The 23,175-nt window shown below is 37.6% G+C and overlaps 1 protein-coding gene across 1 annotated transcript in view; it reads right to left on the bottom strand.

Annotated features, from left to right (window-relative positions):
• Window positions 1-1,964: 1,964 nt before the first annotated feature.
• The window catches only part of LOC120856754 (calcium-binding mitochondrial carrier protein SCaMC-1-like), an 84,149-nt gene continuing 62,938 nt past the window's right edge, over window positions 1,965-23,175 (bottom strand). Inside the window, exons 7-10 of the mRNA XM_040232172.1 lie at window positions 14,824-14,931; window positions 11,891-12,058; window positions 3,294-3,444; window positions 1,965-2,146 (exon numbers count right to left, since the gene is read on the bottom strand). Of these exons, the coding sequence (XP_040088106.1) occupies window positions 1,965-2,146; window positions 3,294-3,444; window positions 11,891-12,058; window positions 14,824-14,931 (609 nt within the window). The remainder of the gene's footprint in view (window positions 2,147-3,293; window positions 3,445-11,890; window positions 12,059-14,823; window positions 14,932-23,175) is intronic.

Genomic DNA, 23,175 nt, shown 5'->3' with positions numbered 1-23,175 from the left:
AGCAAGGGGAAAATCACATTTCTTTTGTTCAGAATGTTACCAAGTAAACATTTATCATTTGGGAAAATAATGTCACTGATGGTAACACTGCATGTGGTGCCAAAGCTGCCAAGGCAACTTCTCTGCACCTGTTGTTGTCACATTTGTGTAATTCTATGTGTGTATACAAACATGCTTATGTATCCTTTATTTTAAATGTCAAATACAAGGAAAAACTGTCTAAAGATTCAACTGAATATATTTTGTCTTACTTGGAGTTCCTGGTTCCACTGAAATGAGGTAGATGCTAAGTTTTTAATTGTTCTACTTCTCCTAGAAACTGGAGGAAAAGTAAAAGGAAATAAAATCCCTTAAATACATTTCAGTGAAAATGGGAGAGAGCGAAAATCTGAAAATTTCAAAATTGGGCATGAGTGCTGCCCTAAGGCCCCTAAGAAGTTGGCGTAGCAGTTTGTAACACATGTCCTAGGGAAGAACAGAGGAACCAGCAGTAGGAGATCTCGGAAATCACAAAATGTTGTACTCTAAGAGAGGGCCCTATGTGTAGAGGAAACTATGTTGAGCAAGACTGAAACTGGATACGACACATGAAGGGGAAAGGCAAAAAGAGAATGCTCAGGAAGTGCTGGTGGACTGAGGCTCTGAAAGTGCAGATTTCACTAAGTTCCCACACACTAAACCTTCCAAGATTGCAGCATCTTGGAACATGATTACTTTGTTTCCTGGTGATGGAATCCTTTAAAGAATGTGTGTAAGCCCAGGGGTCCTTAACTAGACTGGGTTTAAGAACCCAGCAAGAGGAGATATGACTACACAAAGGCAGTGATTTTAAGTTGTGCCCCTGAGCAATGAAGCTTAGAAAGCAACCTTGGCCTCCTCTACCAGAAAAAGATGTGCCCTGGAGAAGGGATGAAAGTATTCTGGTTAATGGAGACTATTAAGTGCCACTATAGATTAATAACTTTGCATTATGGTATAAATCTTAGACTTGTGAGTAATTTTGGTTAATTTATCACCAAGAAACTGATCACCTTGAGGAAATGAATAAAGTCAAATTCTCATATCAGCAAGGCTAAGTCTCCAGGCCTGGACTGTAGTCTGTTTAGCCTAGCAGTTCTTCAGCTGAGTCCATTGTGGCCAACCGGCCCATTACCACTGTCTCATCACACCTTCATTTAATTCCAGCATAGAATATGATTCTTTTTTTCATAAAACCGAGGAGACAGATTTGGAATTTCAACTGACTCAAGTTGAAATAAGAATTGCTTTCATAAATAATGGATTTAATTTTAAAAACTCAAATATTTTTCAAGCAGAAGATAAAAGAAAATTCCTCCAATGCTAATTCGTTTTCAGTGCTGACTTCCTTTAAACAGCTGAAAGTATCAAGAATAAACATGAACCAACAATGTTTACATTTGCAAATGAAAGTACCCAGAGAAATAAGCAATGTGTTATCATGTCATCACTATTCCATCTATAATCTGATAGAAGGAATTGTGAAACTCACATTCTATTTTGCTTAAAAGAAGGGAACTAGACTAATCTTCCACACAACATCAATTTTAAATGCACTGATTTTTCTTCTAGTGTATAAAACATTTTCAAGCTCAGCTTTTTCCAAAATTGCTTAAATACAAAAGAGCTAACACAAACTGCTACAACTGACCAAATGTTTTATACACTGTTGCTATGGTACCTTCCAACCCAATAAAAACAAGTTTCAAGTTAGGATTCTGAGAGTAGTGGGAAGTGTAAATTGAATCTGTGGATGTGAAGGATTTTAAATTAAAGAACTTTAACAGAATAATTATTTAATATATAGATTTTATAACAGATAAAGAGAAAATATTTTAACAATTACTTGAGATCTCTTTCCTTTCAGGAAAAAAGTCAATTTCTCCTTACAAACGAAGTATTACCTTACAATTAGGTAATTATAACAAAGGAAACAATTTGATATTCTACTTCTCAGTGAATCCCACATGTCCTTTCACTTTTTCAAAAGTCACACAGCTAATGCATACTGAAGGAAGCACCTTTATGATGTTTGGCGTGACACCCCTGAAAAATCCCCTTTTTCCTTCTTTGTTATATATATCTTGAATGAGCTGAATCATAGAAGTTGTTCCTTTTTCTTCCAGTGCTACAAAGGAAAAAATCAATGTAATATAATAATCTAAAGATACTTCAGTGGTTAAAATGAGAATTTATAGAGGCTGAAATTACTTCAGAGTATGCCTCTCTCCCTACCTGTAGAATTGTCCTGTGCAGTCCAAACTGTAGTCTCTAGACAAATGAAACTACACTTTTAAATTAATTAAAATTAAGCAAAACCAGAAAATCAGTTTGTCAATTGCACTAACAACATTTCAACTGCACTAAAAACATTTCAAGTGATAACCCTGTGTCATTAATGGCTACCATACTGGATAGCACAAATAAAAAACAACTCCATCACTGCAGAAAGCCCTCTTGGACAGCACTTGAAATTCTTTCACAAAGGACCTCAAAGGAGCATCTGGAATTGTGTATGACATACACAGTTTGATAGAGGGATAGACAGATCTTCACCCGAACTGCAATATAAATAAATAAATAAAAACTCACTAAAAAGAAGAGAAAAAGCATTTAAAAGAAGGTAACTTACCACATGACCCCTTGAATAGTTAACACAGGATGACAATAGGATTATGTGGGGTTTCTTTTTCGTATAAAAAAATGACACATGTGTTTTCTTATAGTCTAAATTCCTAATATTTCACTTGAGAGAAACAAAAGAGATACCCTCTACTTAATATTTCTTGCTAAATCTACTAGAATACAAAATAACTGCATTCAGTTCCACAAGTGTATTAAGTTCCTGATGCAAACTATGATAAGAGCAGAACTAGGGGGAAATATGTGCATATTGAGCAAACGCTGACTCAATTTGAAGAAAGAAAAATCTTTTCTATTGTTCTGCATGGAACTGCCTAATTTGAAACTCTGTGGAAATCATCAGTAATTGAAGGAAATGTGAAGAGTTCCAAATAAAACTTTGGAGAAGAAATAAAATCTAAAATTCACAAGACTCTGCAATAAAACAACAAATCCAAGATTCATGCTTTAAATATCAGAGAATTAGCTTTCAATTTATTTATTAATTCTACCATTTTTATTTTTGAAATCATTAATTTCTACTCATTTAAAACAATTTATTTTTAATGGTCTTAAGTTCTTACTACTGTTTCATTAAAATTATTTTAAATAACTTTTAAAACTTATGATTATTTCATTTATATAAAACTCACCTTGAGCCTGCATACGAGTTCTAATAAGGTTCAGAGGGAAGCTGGCCATCTGACCACAAGCATGAGACAGTGTACTACATCCCAGCAAAATCACTATTCCAGGGTCTAGAGAGCCTCTTGCGTGTTGTTCTAGCCAACGATTCTTCAAATGCTGGCAGAAAAAAGAGTAGTAAATATCCTTTAACTACTATGCAAGTCTAAGCACAGCACAGCAAGTCTTAAGTAGAACAAAGTTCATTGCTCACTCAGTTTCAGTAAACATTTTTGAGTAGCTTCTTGATTCAAGAATTATAAAGAGCATTTCATCAACGTCATCTCATTTAATCCCTACAGAAATTTGTTAATTCCTGAACCTCATTTTATAAATTTTATAAATGAAGAAAGTAATTCAGAGACTAATAAATTATCAGGTCAGAAAGCTGAAAAATGATAAGTCAAGCTTGGTCACTTGATTTTAGTAACTGTTCTTTCCAAAATCTTCACAAAAGATTGTTCCTACTCTTCCTTGTACAGAGGAGGCATCTCTGGTGTCCTCTTGGGCATCGAGTGCACAGATGTTTTCAAATTAATGATTCATACCATCTCAGTGTGAGTTCTCTGTTTGCTCTCTGTTCATGCTTTATTTTGTTTGGCTTGATTGTTTTGGTCTGTGAGGATATTCAAAGACCCAAGCAAAATCTGGAGATTCTCAGAGGGATTAACAGGACACTGCGGAGAAGACTGAACAATGCACTCTAAATTAACAAACCCATATTTTCTCAAATTTTAAGAATAATTCATCTTTCTAGATTTGCTTTTCTGTGAGTAAAAATGGCCAGAAAAGTTATATACAAATAACTGGTTGAAAATATCACTAGGTGCTTTTAGAACTATTCATTAATTAAAGGATACAACTCCACCATTATATACTGGGACAATTACTATCAAATATATAATTTGACACTTTTGAAAAAATAAATTTCAAAATGTCCTTACTCAGTGTGCATTTATTACAGTTATGCAATAATAAATAGAGAAATGTGTAATGGCACTCTGTTACAACAGCAAAAGAAAACTTTAACTGTAAAAATAAAAGAATGGAGGGAGCCCAACATAAACAGGGACAAACAATTTAATACGATCATAGAAAAGAAAATAAATGTATGGTATAAATTCTATGAAAATGTAACTGTATTTCTTTCAGTGCTAAATGAAATTGGCCATCTTTCACATAATGGTGGTACCACTTACCAGAAATACCACTAGGCTTGTACCTAGAGAGATATTTTTCTTGTATTGAGAAAGAATTTTAAGTTAATCTAGTCACATACTCTCAATGTCCTTATAACCAAGGACACTGTTGGTTGGTATATATTGTTAAATATATTGTATATATTATTTACATAGTATATATTGTTAAAGTGGTCTACCTGAAGCAGATGAATAGTCATAAAATGAAATGACTGGCTGAAGTAAGGAGAGAAACCTACAATTCACTGGAAGGCTATTTGCACTATCACTCTTGCCTCTCCCCCCACATCCCCCAATTACTACTCTCCTCAATTCTCATTTTCACAACTGTACAATATTATTTCAGTTTTCTTACCTTTAACTGATATTACATCAGATTTTTCTAGGGAGCTAAAAAACCTGAATTCCAGACCTCTTCAAGAACAATGAAATCAGAATATCCTAGGATATAGCCCAAGAATCTTATTTCTTAAATATCCACAGGCAAATGATTCTGATATGCATATAGAGTTGAAAACAACTATTTTCTCAGCACTGAGGTCCTTAATTATTTTTTCAGACTCACCCCGCTTAATAATGACCTCATAACTATTCTCTAGCTTTTATGTTACTTATCAGTTCAGTTCAGTTAAGTCACTCAGTTGTGTCCGAATATTTGTGACCTCAGGAACTGCAGCACACCAGGCCTCCCTGTCCATCACCAACTCCCAGAGTTCACCCAAAACCACGTCAATTGAGTCAGTGATGCCATCCAGCTAGCTCATCCTCTGCCATCCCCTTCTCCTCCTGTCCCCAATCCCTCCCAGCATCAGGGTCTTTTCCAATTAGTCAACTCTTTGCATGAAGTGGCCAAAGTACTGGAGTTTCAGCTTCAGCATCAGTCCTTCCAATGAACATCCAGGACTGATCTCCTTTAGGATGGACTGGTTGAATCTCCTTGCAGTCCAAGGGACTCTCAAGAGTCTTCTCCAACACCACAGTTCAAAAGCATCAATTCTTTGGAGCTCAGCTTTCTTCACAGTCCAACTCTCACATCCATACATGACCACTGGAAAAACCATAGCCTTGACTAGATGGACGTTTGTTGGCAAGGTAATATCTCTGCTTATCAATATGCTATCTAGGTTGGTCATAACTTTCCTTCCAAGGAGTAAGCATCTTTTAATTTCATGGCTGCAGTCACCATCTGCAGTGATTTTGGAGCCCCCCAAAATAAAGTCTGACACTGTTTCCACTCTTTCCCCATCTATTTCCCATGAAGTGATAGGACCAGATGCCATGATCTTTGTTTTCTGAATGTTGAGCTTTAAGCCAACTTTTTCACTCTCCTCTTTCACTTTCATCAAGAGGCTCTTTAGTTCCTCTTCATTTTCTGCCATAAGGGTGGCATCATCTGCATATCTGAGGTGATTGAGATTTTTCCTGGCAATCTTGATTCCAGCTTGTGCTTCTTCCAGCCCAGCGTTTCTCATGATGTACTCTGCATAGAAGTTAAATAAGCAGGATGACAATATACAGCCTTGATGTACTCCTTTTCCTATTTGCAATCAGTCTGTTATTCCATTTCCAGTTCTAACTGTTGCTTCCTGACCTGCATACAGGTTTCTCAAGAGGCAGGTTAGGTGGTCTGGTATTCCCATCTCTTTCAAAATTGTCCACAGCTTACTGTGTTCCACACAGTCAAAGGCTTTGGCATAGTCAATAAAGCAGAAATAGATGTTTTTCTGGAACTCTCTTGCTTTTTCAATGATCCAGTGGATGTTGGCAATTTGATCTCTGGTTCCTCTGCCTTTTCTAAAACCACCTTGAACATCTGGAAGTTCACGGTTCATGTACTGCTGAAGCCTGGCTTGGAGAATTTTGAGCATTACTTTACTAGCGTGTGAGATGAGTGCAAGTGTGCAGTAGTTTGAGCATTCTTTGGCATTGCCTTTCTTTGTGATTGGAATGAAAACTGACCTTTTCCAGTCCTGTGGCCACTGCTGAGTTTTCCACATTTGCTGTCATATTGAGTGCAGCACTCTCACAGCATCATCTTTCAGGATTTGAAATAGCTCAACTGGAATTCCATCACCTCCACTAGCTTTGTTCGTAGTGATGCTTTCTAAGGCCCACTTGACTTCACATTCCAGGATGTCTGGCTCTAGGTGAGTGATCACACCATCGTGATTATCGGGGTCATGAAGCTCTTTTTTGTACAGTTCTTCTGTATATTCTTGCCACTTTTTCTTCATATCTTCTGCTTCTGTTAGGTCCATACCATTTCTGTCCTTTATCGAGCCCATCTTTGCATGAAATATTCCCTAGGTATCTCTAATTTTCTTGAAGAGATCCCTAATCTTTCCCATTCTGTTGTTCCCATTCTGCTGCGTGGGCGCAGGAGGGCCAAGAGGAGCTACTCCACGTTCAAGGTCAGGAGGGGCAGCAGTGAGGAGATACCCCTTGTCCAAGGTAAGGAGCAGTGGCTGTGCTTTGCTGGAGCAGCAGTGAAGAGATACTCCACGTCCAAGGTAAGAGAAACCCAAGTAAGACGATAGGTGTTGCGAGAGGGCATCAAACAGCAGACACACTGAAACCATAATCACAGAAAACTAGTCAATCTGATCACATGGACCAGAGCCTTGTCTAATTCAATGAAGCTAAGCCTTGCTGTGTGGGCGCCACCCAAGGTGGGCGGGTCATGGTGGAGAGGTCTGACAGGATGTGGTCCACTGGAGAAGGGAATGGCAAACCACTTCAGTATTCTTGCCTTGAGAACCCCCATGAACAGTATGAAAAGGCAAAAAGGTAGGACACTGAAAGATGAACTCCCCAGGTCGGTAGATGCCTATTATGCTACTGGAGATCAGTGGAGAAATAACTCCAGAAAGAATGAATGGATGGAACCAAAGCAAAGACAACACCCAGTTGTGGATGTGACTGGTGATAGAAGCAATATTGTAAAGGGCAATATTGCATAGGAACCTGGAATGTTAGGTCCATGAATCAAGGCAAATTGGAAGTGGTCAAACAGGAGATGGCAAGAGTGAACGTCGACATTCTAGGAATCAGAGAATTAAAAAGGACTGGAATGGGTGAATTTAACTCAAATGACCATTATATCTACTACTGTGGCCAGGAATCCCTCAGAAGAAATGGAGTAGCCATCATGGTCAACAAGAGTCGAAAATGCAGTACTTGGATGCAATTTGAAAAACGACAGAATGATCTCTGTTTGTTTCCAAGGCAAACCATTCAATATCATGGTAATCCAAGCCTATGCCCCAACTAGTAACACTGAAGAAGCTGAAGTTGAACAGTTCTATGAAGACCTACAAGACCTTTTAGAACTAACACCCAAAAAAGATGTCCTTTTCATTATAGGGGACTGGAATGCAAAAGTAGGAAGTCAAGAAACACCTGGAGTAACAAGCAAATTTGGCCTTGGAGTACAGAAAGAAGCAGGGCAAAGGCTAATAGAGTTGTGCCAAGAGAATGCACTGGTCATAGCAAACACCCTCTTCAACAGCACAAGAGAAGACTCTATATATGGACATCACCAGATGGTTAACACCAAAATCAGATTGATTATCTTCTTTGCAGCCAAAGATGGAGAAGCTCTATACAGTCAGCAAAAACAAGATCAGGAGTTGACTGTGGTTCAGATCATGAACTTTTTATTGCCAAATTCAGAGTTAAATTGAAGAAAGTGGGGGAAACCACTAGACCATTCAGGTATGATCTAAATCAAATCCCTTATGATTATACAGTGGAAGTGAGAAATAGATTTAAGGGACTAAATCTGATAGATAGAGTGCCTGATGAACTATGGATGGAGGTTCGTGACATTGTACAGGAGACAGGGATCAAGACCATCCCCATGGAAAAGAAATGAAAAAAGCAAAATGGCTGTCTGAGGAGGCCTTACAAATAGCTGTGAAAAGAAGAGAAGTGAAAAGCAAAGGGGAAAAGGAAAGATATAAGCATCTGAATTCAGAGTTCCAAAGGACAGCAAGGAGAGATAAGAAAGTCTTCCTCAGCAATCAGTGTTACTTATAATTCACAGTAAATGTCAGATGTCAGCTTAATTCTTCTTCATAGAGGTGTTTCAAGTTTAAAGTAACTGGTGCAATAGAAAACTGTGAGACAATCATAAAGAGTAAATTCCTAGGTAAGAAAAATGAAGTGATAAGTTTAGAGTAGAATATTTAGAATTTGAGTAATCGCCACAAATAGCTCTGGAGTATATTCAGCTCAGTTTGGGGGTTTTATTGTTCTTTCTTTTTAAAATTAAACTATAGTTGTTATAATATTGTGTTAGTTTCAGGTGTACATCCGAGTTTTGTATATATATAAATTTTCAGATTCTTTTCCACTAGATAAGATATACTGAATATAGTTCTCTGTGCCATACAGTAAATTCTTATTTATCTATTTTATATACAGCAATGTGTATTTGCTAATTCTATGCTCCTAATTTGCAGCCACTTCCCCTTTGGTAATCAAATAAACCATATGTTTATTTTATGTGTCTCTGAGTCTGTTTCTGTTTTGTAAAGTAAATCATTTATACTATTTTTTAGATTCCACATATAAGTGATCAAATTGCCAACTTAAGTTGACAGAAAAAGCAAGAGATTCCAGAAAAACATCTACTTCTGCTTCATTGACTACACTAAAGCCTTTGACTGTGTGGAACACAACAAACTGTGGAAAATTCTTAAAGAGATGGAAATACCAGACCATCTTACCTGCCTCCTGAGAAATCTATATGCAGGTCAAGAAGCAACAGTGAGAACTAAACATGGAACAAAGGACTGGTTCCAAACTGAGAAAGGAGTATGTCAAGGCTGTATATTGTCACCCTGCTTATTTAACTTTTATGCAGAGTACCTCATGTGAAATTCTGGGCTGGATGAAGCACAAGCTGGATCAAGACTGCCAGGAGAAATATCAATAACCTCAGATATGCAGATTACACCACCCTAATGGTAGAAAGAAAATAAAGTTTTTCACTGTTTCCATTGTTTCCCCGTCTATTTGGCATGAAGTGATGGGACCAGATGCCATGAAGTGATGGGACCGGACGCCTTGATCTTCGTTTTTTGATTGTTGAGTTTTAAGCCAGCTTTTTCACTCTCCCTTTCACTTTCATCAAGAAGCTCTTTAGTTTCTCTTCTTTGGAAAAGTGTCTCTTTAGGACTTCTGTCCATTTTTTGGTTGAGTTGTTTGTTGTTTTTCTTTTCTTTTTTGATACTGAGGTATTTTTATCTTTTAGAAATTATGCCTTTGTCAGTTGCATTGTTTGCAAATATTTTCTCTCATTCTGTAGGATGTACTTTCATTTTGTTTACAGTTTCCTTTTCTGTGCAAAAGTATTTCCCATTTGCTTATTTTTGCTTTAATTTCTTCTGTCTTAGGAGACTCATTTAAGAAAACATTGGTACAGGAAGGGAAATAAGATGGTGGAATAGGACTTGAGCTCACCTTCTCTTAGGAAAACATCAAAATCACAACTAACTACTAAAGAACCATAGATAAAATATTCACACTACTAGATAAAAGATCAACAAGGACCTAATTTCTGCTGGGAAAAGAATTGAAAAAGAAGGGATATGGGTATATGTATAACTAAATCACTTTGATGTACACCAGAAACCAACACATTATAAATCAACAAATCTACAATATAAAATAAATAAAATTTAAAGCAAAATATTGGTACGATTTATGTCCAAGAATGTTTTGCTGTGTCCTCTTCTATGAGTTTTATGGGCTCATGTATTATATCTAACTCTTTAGGCCACTTTGGTTCATTTTTGTGTATGCTGTGAGGAAGTGTCCTAACTTCATTGATTTACATGAGGCTGTCCAGCTTTGCCAACAAGACTTGCTAAAGAGGCTGTATTTTCTCCATTGTATATTCCTTTCTCCTTTGTCAAAGAGTAACTGATCACAGGTGTGTGTGTGTGTTTATTTCTGGGCTCTCTACTGTTCAACTGATCTAGATATATATGTTTTTGTGCCAATGACACACTTTTTGGTTACTATAAATTTTGTAGTATTGTCTGAAGTCTAGGAGGGTTATGCCTCCACTTTATTCTTTTTCTTCAGTATTGCTTATGCAATTATGAGCCTTTTCTGTTCCATATAAATTTTAGTATTATTTGTTCTAGTTCTGTGAAAAATGTCATGTGTAATTTGATAGGGATTGCATTAAATCTGTAGATAGCATTGTGTACTACGACCAATTTAACAATATTGATTTTTCCAATCCAAGATATCTTTCCAGTTTTTAAATCATCTTCAGTTTCCTTTATCAATAATTTATATTTCTCAGTGTACAGGTCTTTCACCTCCTTGGTTAGGTTTATTTCTAGGGTTTTTTGCCCCAGTTTTAAACAGGAAATTTTTTTTAACTTTCTTTTTGTAATATTTCATTGTTAGTGTAAAGAAATTCAATGATTTCTGAGTGTTAATATTGTACCTGCTACCTTGCTGAATTAATCATTTCTAGCAGTTTTTGTGTGGAGTCTTTAGGGTTTTCTATATAGAGTATCCCATCATTTGCATATAATGACAATTTTACCTTTTCCCTTCCAATTTCCATATCTTTTAGGTGTTTTTTTGTTGTTTGATTGCTATGACTAGAATTTCTAATACCATGTTGAATAGAAGTGGTGAGAGTGGGCAATCCTTATTTTGTTTCAGAATTTAGAAAGAAGGCTTTTATAATAGCTTTCACTGTTGAGTATTATATTGCTGTGGGTTTGTCATAAATATTCCCTCTATACCCTTTTGGTGAGAGATGCTATCATGAATGGATGTTGAATTTTATCAAATGCTTTTTCTGCATTTATTGAGATGATCATGTGGTTTTTATCTTTTCTTTTGTTGATGTGCTGTATCACACTGATTGATTTGTGTATGCTGAACCATCTCTCTGACCCAGGGATGGATCCAACTTGGTTGTGATGTGTGATCTTTTTTCTGTGTTGCCGGGTTTGCAACAAAATGTGTTTGGATTTGTAACAAAAATGTGTTGAGAATTTTTGTATCTATATTCATCAAAGACACTGGCTTGCAATTTTCTTTTTTTGTAGTATGTTTGATTTTGCTATCAAGGTGACAGTGGCTTCGCAGAAAGGTCTTCCTTTATTATTACCAAAAACTAATTCAAACAAAAAAGCACAAAACAAAAATTTATTACTAGACTAACAGACAACTAACATATAAAAAGAAAAGCCAAATAAAACAATTCAGTTCACTTCTTGGTTGGAAGCTATTTCATCAAAAGTCATTTATAGCCAGATTTTTAGAATAAAAACTAGTATTGAATCAAATTTTCAAATCTAACACAAAACATCATGTTATAAGAATAAGCTCACCTCATAAACACAAAGATCTATGCCTGCATAAGGTATAATTCCTAGCAAGTTAGGAATATAACCTTTGAAAAAGGCTCTAGCACCTTCTTGCTTCAGAAGCTGCTTGCCACAGTCAATAATCCCTGAGTACTGTCCAGTTTTACCTACAGCCAGCCTGGTCTTTATAACCTAAATGTGAAAGAATACAATATAAATATATTGATCAGATTCACTCAACTTACCTAGCAATCAATTAAACTGTATTAGGTCATGATGTTTGCTAATTATCATAGAAATAAAAAAAGAAAGCAATCTCAAATATAATTTTAACTTTTTTGCTAACTCTTAATTATAAACAACTGTTACAGTACAGAGGTTTTTTAAAATTATTTAAACAGGAAAATATAATTAAGCATTTGTGGCTTTAATTGATATACTCACTCAAACACCTTTCATGTGCTATAAGGAAACATATTCTAAATCAAACCAACTGAGATAACATTATTGATTTAAGGTAAAGCAATAACATTTTCTAGGCAAGAATACTGAAGGTGGTAGTCATTCCCTTCTCCAGGGGATCTTCCCGACCCAGGGGTCGAACCTGGTCTCCCGCATTGCACACAGATTTTTTATTGTCTGAGCTACCAGGGAAGCCCAAAATAAAGCAACTATAGTCAAAATTTAAGTTTTATAAAAGTATATGTCATGGTAAACTGAACAACAAGTATGGAAAAAACATTCTATAACATGCTAAAAATACATACTCTGGGAACTATGGTTATAAACAGGGTTTATAAACTAATTTAATATAACTTGGGTTCATTTTGTGCTCATAAAGTAATAACATAACATGGGTTATGAAGACAATATAGCCTCTTATAGGCCGTCTGTGATCCATCTTCCTATGTTTAGTGTAATTCTTCTGATAGAACTTCACTTATTGTCCTTTTAATTGCTATTAATCTAATTTAAGGGAGTTCCAGATACACTTCTTGAAGAAGGATATGGCAACCCACTCCAGTACTCTTGCCTGGAGAATCCCATGGACAGAGGAGCCTGGCCAGCTCTGGCCCATAGGGTTGCAAAGAGTCAGACACAACTGAAGTGACTTAACATGCACACACACAGATATACTTGGAGAAATGGCCCTCTAAAATATCCAAGACAAGAAAAACACAAACTTTGTCTTGATTGGGCAACTGTATATCTTGATGGAGCTTCCACTGAGTAGTCATTTGGAAGCCCTCTGTATGAGCTTCTCTGTAGGACCCAACACTTTGGATAATCCCATTCTTAAAACTCTTTGCCTTCTCCAGGGCAGTGCACTCTCTTCTTACCCAAGTAAATTTTTTTCTGTCTGCTTCCCTGGCATGTTTTTTGCTCCTTTCATTCTCTAAACTAAGATTTTCTCAAAAGTTAAAAATAAAATATGACTTATTTCTAACCAATTTCAAGGCTTTAACTAACACTTCTTCACAGATGACACATCAAGACTTGAAATCTCTCAAGTCTTAGTATTACATTTGCAACTGCCTGTAGAAAATCATAACTCAGTTGCCCACCAATAACTCAAATACAGGCAAACCTGAACTCATCATCTTTCACAGTCTGGCTCACTTCCTCCGTTCTGTACCTCTGTTAGAGACCTAACTCAAACATAACGGTCCTAAACATTTGGGCACAGAACCCAGACAGAACTTTGCCATCTTCCTTTCTCTTTCTTCTGTTTTCCATTTCTCAAGTGATCAGTTCCTATGACTGTTCTAATGTGAGTCAATTTCTCCTAGTCAATATCATATGTCAAGTCCTTATTATCACTTCTCTGAATGATAGCAACATCTTGTATCTAGTCATCTCATTTCTCTAGTCTCTGCTCCTCTAAAAAACTTTACCAGGATTACACTTCAAGCTCAAAAGTCTTTAATGGCTCTTATTTTTTAAGAAATTAAAGCTAAATTTCTTAAGTTGCATTGATAAGCCATTCTGATCTGGTCCCAGCCCATTGATTATAGTATTATCCTATCTACACCTGAATATCTGCTCTTAACCCCCATTCCTTTGCTCAAGTTGTTATTTACACTTAAAATCCACTTCCTCATCATCTCCAAACATCGAAATTCTAAGTCAAACTCACACATTCAACTCATGTCCTTCATGAAATTCATTAACTGGGATAATATCTCCCTTCTGAATTTTCATAATACTTGGTATTGATCTCCCTTCTAGAATTTATATTTATATTTGGACCCACTCCAGTATTCTGGCCTGGAGAATTCCATGGACTGTATAGTTCTTGGGGTTGCAAAGAGTTGGACACAACTAAGCAACTTCCAGTTTCACTTTTCATCATTACTGATGTACATATTCTATCTCCCCTTCTGGACTATAATAAGCTCCATGACCAAAATGCTTGTCTGATTCAACTCTGGATCCAGAGAAGTACTTTAAAGTTTGTGGGTGTTCAATACAAATTTGATTTTATTAATGAATAAGTGATTCTATCAATTAATTGGAGAAATCAAATTATTTATCTTCTTAGTTCCCTGGTGGCTCAGAGGGTAAAGCATCTGCCTGCAATGCAGAAGACCTGGGTTCAATCCCTGGGTCAGGAAGATCCCCTGGAGAAGGAAATGGCAACCCACTCCAGTACTCTTGCCTGGAAAATCCCATGGACAGAGAAGCCTGGTAGTCTACAGTCCATGGGATTGACAAAGAGTCGGACATGACTGAGCGACTTCACTTTCACTTTCACAGTACAATACTAATTTTATCCTAAACCAAAAAAGACTGGGCAACTGACAGTTACTAAGGGCAACTGACACTTCATGTGAGACACATCTTATAGCTATAATGCTATTTATTGCATAAAATACTGATCTGTGATTCACTTATTTTTTTAATTAAAGTTTTCATTAAAAACATTCCTTTAGTTAAAATTTTGTAATAGTACTTACCTCCATAGGGTAAATACAGGTCTGTGCAGTTGCACCAGCCAATGAACCAGATATAAGTCTTTCAATAATTCCTATTTTAGCACCATCAGAACTAAGCCATTTCTTATACTGTATAAATAAAAATATTAAAATGTATAAAATTACTGAAATAGAATATACAGTGTTTCTTTGTTTATAACATTAATATTAGTAACAATTATTTAAAAAAGTATTTCAGACACCCAACATTAAAGTATCTAGTGGAATATCTAGTAGAACATCTGATTTTAATTTTATACAATTAATTGTCTGAGATAATAAGTAAGACCCCTCTATTTTGGCCTCCTTTTCCTCTTTTATTCTGCAGAATAAGTTATCTATTCATGAATTCAGTATTTCATAAAAGGCATGCAAATAACACAAAGGAAGTGTATTCTCTTACCTCTTTTTAGCCCCACCCCTTACATAAGGAACATACTTCATATTTTTGGATAATAGATAATCAGGAATAGTAACTTTATGTGAGAGGTTTTTTGTTACAAAGAACAACAGTTTCCTGTTGTTAGCTTAATAACAGAGAGATTATTGAATTACATGTGGAAATAAGGAAAACAGAAATATCAGTGTAAAGGTCAGGCTTCACAGAGACTAAACTAAGTTTCATGAAATTGAAACTGGAAAGTCATTTAGGATCCAAGATAACCTCAGCAAGCAGATTATCTTGTTACTTCCTAGGCAAAATGTTTTTCCATTTGCCTCTTCTGATGATCTTTCATCAACATGATTCAGCCACTCTCTAGGAACTAACTCTCTGGTCCTCAAATCAGTAACTCTCCATCAGAAAGTGTGACGGTTCACTTAACATGTCAGAGACTGCTATCTGTTCCCATGCATGTGTGCTAAATCACTTCAGTCATGTCTGACTCTGTGACCCTATGGACTCTAGCCTGCCAGGTTTCTCTGTCTATGGGATTCTCCAGGCAAGAACACTGGAGTGGGTTGTCGTTTCCTCCTAGAGGGTATCTTCCTGACCCAGGGATGGAACCTGCATCTTTTACGTCTCCTTCATTGGCAGGTGGGTTCTTTACCACTAGCGCCACCTGGGAAGCCTAGTACTATCTATTCCTAGTCTTATTTGTTCCCAATATCCTTTATCTTTTTCTTCCATTTAGTGTAACACAGCTGACTCAGTTACAAACTACATTTTCCTCTTCTTCCTTGCAATAGACTGTATGTTTAAATGATTAATTTTGGCTAATGAGATGTGAGGGGAAGTTAAATATGGAAATTCTGAGACATCTCCTTAAACTAAACTATCCTAAACTGCTTTTTCCTCCACCTGGGGAATGGCAAAGACAGGTGCAGCCTTGGAACACATATATTGAAGATGGCAGAGTTGTACAGCTAGCCCCAGACCACACGCTTCTATCTTACTTAAGCTACTATATTTTGAACTCCCTTTGTTAAAACATCTTAGAAAGAACCCTAAAGAGTAAAAAAATTGGTTACTAGATGAATGGTGATGCCATAACTAAAACCTAAAATATGTGGCAATGGCTTTATTATTAAGATACAGATATTACAGTCTAAGAAGGTGATGATCTTTCTAATGCTCTGTGGAAATGCTTGATAAAATTACCTCCTGTGATAACTTAGAAGGAAGACCATGTGCTTTTTGAGCCTGAAGTTACAGGAAAACTAACTGTAAAACCTCAGAATGCTGGACAGTGTTGCCTGTTCCTTGATGCTTTTAGCAAGATCTGTGAGACAGTAATTCTCTCTGCCTATCTGCCTTAAGGCCTTCTCAAAAGCTAGTTTGCAAGCACAGTTGGAAGGAAATAGAGCTCTGCAAAGGGAGTTGTCACTGCCTGACTTAATAGTCAAGAAATGTGGAACTTCCAAGTAGGGAAAGTTACCAGCACAGAAGCTGGTAATGAGATTGTCCTAAAGAACTTATCTACAAAAATCACATCAAGGGTGTTGTCATCTGTCAGGCTATTATTTCAGTTAACATCAACATAGCATACTATAAAAAATGACAAAGAGAAGGAAAGACTGAGCATAGGAACCGGAAAATAAAATATCAGGAAAAATATTTTTGGGTCTGTTACTTTGCATGGTACTGACTGGAAATAGACAGACAAGAAGTATAAGAAGTTTTGAAAGAACTATATTGCTAGGAGATCAACCCTGGGATTTCTTTGGAAGGAATGATGCTAAAGCTGAAACTCCAGTACTTTGGCCACCTCATGAGAAGAGTTGACTCATCGGAAAAGACTCTGATGCTGGGAGGGATTGGGGGCAGGAGGAGAAGGGGACAACCGAGGATGAGATGGCTGGCCATCTCATCGACTCGATGGACGTGAGTCTGAGTGAACTCCGGGAGTAGGTCATGGACAGGGAGGCCTGGCATGCTGCGATTCATGGGGTCGCAAAGAGTTGGACGCGACTGAACTGAACTGATATTGCTAGAAAGCCCATGATCATAGCCTATAAAATCCTGTATTTTTATTGATCTCTAATGCAATTCTGAGGCCCTCAAACATAAGCAGGCAGATAGCTGGCCATGGCAGACATTTCCAGAAGCCTCCATCATATCTGGACAGTTTTGTGTAGACTCACAGGCAAATGATTGTCTGAGGAGGCTTTTTTCTGAGAAAAGAAGAGAAGACAAGGGCAAAGGAGAAAAGGAAAGATATACCCATCTGAATGCAGAGTTCCAAAGAACAGCAAGTAAAGATAAGAAAGCCTTCTTAAGTGAACAATGCAAAGAAATAGAGGAAAACAACAGAATGGGGAAGAGATCTTGAGATCTCTTCAAGAGATCTTGAGATCTCTTCAAGAAAATTAGAGATATAAAGGAAACATTTTATGCAAAGATGGGTGCAATAAAGGACAGGAATAGTATGGATCTAACAGAAGCAGAAGATACTAAGAAGAGGTGGCAAGAATACACAGAAGAACTATACAAAAAAGATCTTAATGACCCAAATAACCACGACGGTGTGATCACTCACCTGGAGCCAGACATCCTGGGTGCGAAGTCAAGTTGGCCTTAGGAAGCATCACTACAAACAAAGCTAGAGGAGGTGATGGAATTCCATGTGAGCTATTTCAAATCCTAAAAGATGATGCTGTGAAAGTGCTGCATTTGGAAAACTCAGCGATGGCCACAGAACTGGAAAAGGTCAGTTTTCCTTCCAATCCCAAAGAAGGGCAATGCCAAACAATGTTCAAACTACCTCACAATTGCATTCATTTCACATGCTAGCAAGGTAATGCTCAAAATCCTTCAAGCTAGGCTTCAACAGTACATGAACCAAGAACTTCTAGATTTGTGAGCTGGATTTAGAAAAGGCAGAGGAACCAGAGATCAAATTACCAACATCTATTGGATCACAGAAAAAGCTAGAGAATTCAAAAACAAAAACATCTATTTCTGCTTCACTGACTATGCTAAAGCCTCTGTGTAGCTCACAACAAGTTGTGAAAAATTATTAAAGAGATGGGAATAGCAGACCACCTTACTGTTTTCTGAGAAATCTGAGGTCAAGAAGCAACAGAATAAAACACGTAGCAACAGACTGGTTCAAAATTGGGAAAGGAATATGTCAAGGCTGTATATTGTCATCCAGCTTATTTAACTTCTATTCAGAATACAACATGCAGAATGCTGGGCTGGATGAAGCACAAGCTGGAATCAAGAATGCTGGGAGAAATATCGATAACCTCAGATATGCAGATGACACCACCCTAATGGCAGAACGTGAAGACGAACTAAAGAGCCTCTTGATGAAGGTGAAAGAGGAGAGTGAAAAAGCTGGCTTAAAACTCAACATTCAAAAAACTAAGATCATAGCATCCAGTCTCATCACTTCATGGCAAATAGATGGGCAAACAATGGAAACTTATTTTGGAGAGGCTCCAAAATCATGTGGATGGTGACTGCAGCCATGAAATTAAAAGACACTTGCTCCTTGGAAGAAAAGCTATGACAACGTATTAAAAAGCAGAGACATTACTTTGCAACAAAGGTCCATCTAGTCAAAGCTATGGTTTTTCCAGGAGTCATGTACGGATGTGAGAGTTGGACCATAAAGAAGGCTGAGCATTGAAGAATTGATGCTTTAGAACTGTGGTGTTGGAGAAGACTCTTGAGAGTCCCTTGGACTGCAAGGAGATCAAACCAGTCAATCCTAAAGGAAATCAGTCCTGAATATTCATTGGAAGGACTGATGCTAAAGCTGAAGCTCCTAACATTGGCTACCTGAGGCGAAGAGCTTACTCATTAGAAAAGACCCTGATGCTGGGAAAGAGGAGAAGGAGACAACAGGGGACAAGTTGGTTGGATGGCATCACCAACTCAATGGACATGAGTTTGGACAAACTCTGTGAGATGGTGAAGAACGGGGAAGCCTGGCATGCTGCAGTCTGTGAGGTTGCAAAGAGTTGGACATGACTGAGTGACTGAACAGCAGCAACAGTGGCAGAATCCCATCTAAAGAAAAAGCCTCCCATCTCTCTGTTTTTTTCCTTAGGCCTTCTGAAAAGCTATGGGAGCCGGCTGAACCTAGAAGTCTGGAAAGTTAAAGTCCTAAGATCATTCTTCAAATAACTGGGGATAGGAACTGGTAAGGGCTTCCCTTGTGGCTCAGCAGTAAAGAACTCACATGCCAATGAAGGAGACATGGCTTCCATCCTTGGGGTTTGGAACAGCCCCTGGAAAAGGAAAAGGCAACACACTCTAGTATTCTTGCCTGGGAAATCCCATGGACAGAGGGGTCTGGCAGGCATCATGTAGTTCATGGGGTTGCAGAGTTGGTCACGACTTAGCAATTGAACAACAAGAAATTGGTAGATAAATGCCTTAGCTCCTTTCCTCAGACAGATAATCCTGGGGACTATTCTGTCCACTTCTTACAAGTTCTGGCAGAATCAAGCCCCTACCACCTACAGCTGAACCCTCATTTATATACACTTACATTGGCTTTTCTTCCTTCTGTGTCTTACTGCATCAGTCCTTCCAGTGAATTCCAATTCACCTCTGGGTGAATCCAAACCTAAACATTTGGTACCACTTCAAAAGTGGTCCTATCTACCAATTAAAGATTGTCAGAGTGGATCAAAAACCAAAATCTAAATGTATGTTGGCTACAAGAAATCAACTTTAAATTTAAAGACACATATATTAAACGCAAATGAGTAGAGAAAAATATACCATGCTAACAGTAATCAAAATAAAGTGGGAGTAGTGATATTAATTTCAGATAGAGCTGACTTCAGAGCAAGGAAAGTTATCAGGGATAAAGATAAAGGGGTCAATTCTACAAAATGACATATTAGTCCTTAAATAATAGTCCTGATAGAATTGCAAAGAGAAATAGATGAATGTATTATAATAGTTGGAGATTTCAACATCTTCTATTAGAAATGGACATTTCCAGTGGGCAGAATATCAGTAATAACACAGCTGAACTAAATAACACCATTACTAAACTGGAAATAACTGACTTCCATAAACTACTTCATCCAACAACAGCAGACTACACATTTTTCTCAAGAACACATGGAAAACAAAAAAAAAGAACACATGGAACATTCACCAAGACAGACCATATTTTGCACCATAAAACACACCTTAACAATTTAAAAGAACAGAAATCAAACAATTTCTGCTTCTCAGACCACAAAAGAATTAAACTAGAAATTAATGATAGAAAGATAATTGGAAAATACCAAAATATGTGGAGATTAAACAAAACACTTCTTTTAAGTAACACACTGGTCAAAGAAGAAATCTCAAGGGAAATTTTAAAATATTTTAACTAAATGAAAATAAAAACACTATCAAAATTAGTGGGAGGTAGTACTTAAAGGGAAGTTTAGAGTTTTGAATGTATACATTAGAAGAAAGATAAAAATGAATACGTTTCCACCTTAGGAAAATAGAAAAAAACAGAGCAAATCAAGCCAAGGGCAAGCAGAAGAAAAGTAATAATAATAATTAGAATATAAATCAATGAAATTGAAAACAGGAAATCAATAGCTAAAATCAACAAAAAATCAAATGCTGGCTTTTTGAAATTTGGTGCTAGATGGTAAGCCTGCTCATATTATTAGAACTGAATCACTCACCGGTCACAGGCAACAAACACATGATTACTAGTGGTAAATGGGATGATGGTAACTTATGGTATGCTGTGGCATTACCATTACTAAGATTTTTAGTCATAGTGGCTTGGGATGAGGTACTGGTAGAAAGAAAAGCATCAAATCATCAAGTATCATAATACTTGAACAACATGAGGTAAAGACTGTGGACCTAACTGGCTATGATTCACTGCTTTAGAAACTTTGAAGAAAGAGAATGTCAAGTCTAGGTCAGTCAACTATCATTTTAAAAACTATTATGAACACTAAAATGCCTTCCTGGCAGCAATTTAAAGAGACCCTAATCTCCTGCCCCTGACCTCAGGCATGAGGTAGCTCCTCCTGGCCGCTGCCCCTGACCTTGGACGTCGGGTACCTCTCGGTTGCAAATTTGGAAAACTCAGCAGTGGCCACAGGCCTAGAAAAGGTCAGTTTTCATTCCAATCTCAAAGAAAGGCAATGACAAACAATGCTCAAACTACCGCACAATTGCACTCATCTCACACACTAGTAAAGTAATGCTCAAAATTCTCCAAGCCAGGCTTTAGCAATACGTGAACCATGAAATTCCAGATGTTCAAGCTGGATTTAGAAAAGGCAGAGGAACCAGAGATCAAATTGCCAACATCTGCTGGATCATCGAAAAAGCAAGAGAGTTCCAAAAAACATCTATTTCTGCTTTATTGACTATGCCAGAGCCTTTGACTGTGTGGATCACAATAAACTGTGGAAAATTCTGAAAGAGATGGGCATACCAGACCACCTAATCTGCCTTTTGAGAAATCTGTACACAGGTTAGGAAGCAACAGTTAGAACTGGACATGGAACAACAGACTGGTTCCAAATAGGAAAAGGAGTACATCAAGGCTGTATATTGTCACCCTGCTTATTTAATGTATAGGCAGAGTACATCATGAGAAACGCTGGACTGGATGAAGCACAAGCTGGAATGAAGATTGCCAGGAGAAATCTCAATCACCTCAGATATGCAGAGGACACCACCCTTATGGCACAAAGTGAAGAGGAACTAAAGAGCCTCTTGATGAAAGTGAAAGAGGAGAGTGAAAAAGTTGGCTTAAAGCTCAACATTCAGAAAACTAAGATCATGGCATCCGGTCCCATCACTTCATGGGAAATAGATGGGGAAAAGTAGAAACAGTGTCAGACTTTATTTTTCTTTATTTTATTTATTTTCACTGCAGAGAGTGATTTCAGCCATTAAATTAAAAGATGCTTACTCCTTGGAAGGAAAGTTATGACCAACCTAGATAGCATATTAAAAAGCAGAGACATTACTTTGCCAACAAAGGTCTGTCTAGTCAAGGTTATGGTTTTTCCAGTGGTCATGTATAGATGTAGAGTTGGACTAAAAAGAAAGCTGAATGCCAAAGAATTGATGCTTTTGAATTGTGGTGTTGGAGAAGACTCTTGCGAGTCCCTTGGACTGCAAGGAGATCCAACCAGTCCATTCTAAAGGAGATCAGTTCTGGGTGTTCGTTGGAAGGACTGATGCTGAAGCTGAAACTCCAATACTTTGGCCACCTCATGCGAAGAGTTGACTCATTGGAAAAGACCCTGTTGCTGGGAGGGATTGGGGGCAGGAAGAAAAGGGGACGACAGAGGATGAGATGGCTGGGTGGCCTCACCAACTTAATGGACATGAGTTTAAGTAAGCTCCAGGGTTGGTGATGGACAGGGAGGCCTGACGTGCTGCGATTCATGGGGTTGCAGAGTCGGACACAACTGAGCAACTGAACTGAACTGAACTGAATCTCCTGCAGGTGGAGAATAAACTACTGAAAATGAGACCCAGCATATAGATGTAAAGGTACCAGAGTTTCAAAGGAAACTGAAGGCACAGCTTCAAAAGATCTCATATGCTAAAATGAGGATGCTCACTAGGAGGGAGTAGGACCCTAGTACATGAGATGGGGACATCTGAGAGTATGCGCCTGAGAACCCTGAACTCCAGGACTCTCCAGAACCTTTCAATTCAGCAAAAAGTTATCCTCTTCCCACTGCTCGAGCAGAGCAGCCTCTCCTTGTCCAGAGGCTATGCAAAGGCCTCAAAGAGGCAGATGTACAAGATGATGCCTGTCTGTCTCACAGTGTGCTTCCACCTCCTCTTATTGCCTCCTAACCAATAATTTTTATAAGGTTAGGTCTCAGATAGCCTGGTGAGGAAATAAAGCCCATGTTCTAGGAATAAATATCATTCTGATC

The sequence above is a fragment of the Oryx dammah genome, unplaced genomic scaffold (genome assembly GCF_014754425.2).
Source record: "Oryx dammah isolate SB20612 unplaced genomic scaffold, SCBI_Odam_1.1 HiC_scaffold_28, whole genome shotgun sequence".
Taxonomy (NCBI): Eukaryota; Metazoa; Chordata; class Mammalia; order Artiodactyla; family Bovidae; genus Oryx; species Oryx dammah.
The sequence above is the reverse complement of the archived record's forward strand: the minus strand, read 5'-3'. Positions and strand labels throughout refer to the sequence as shown.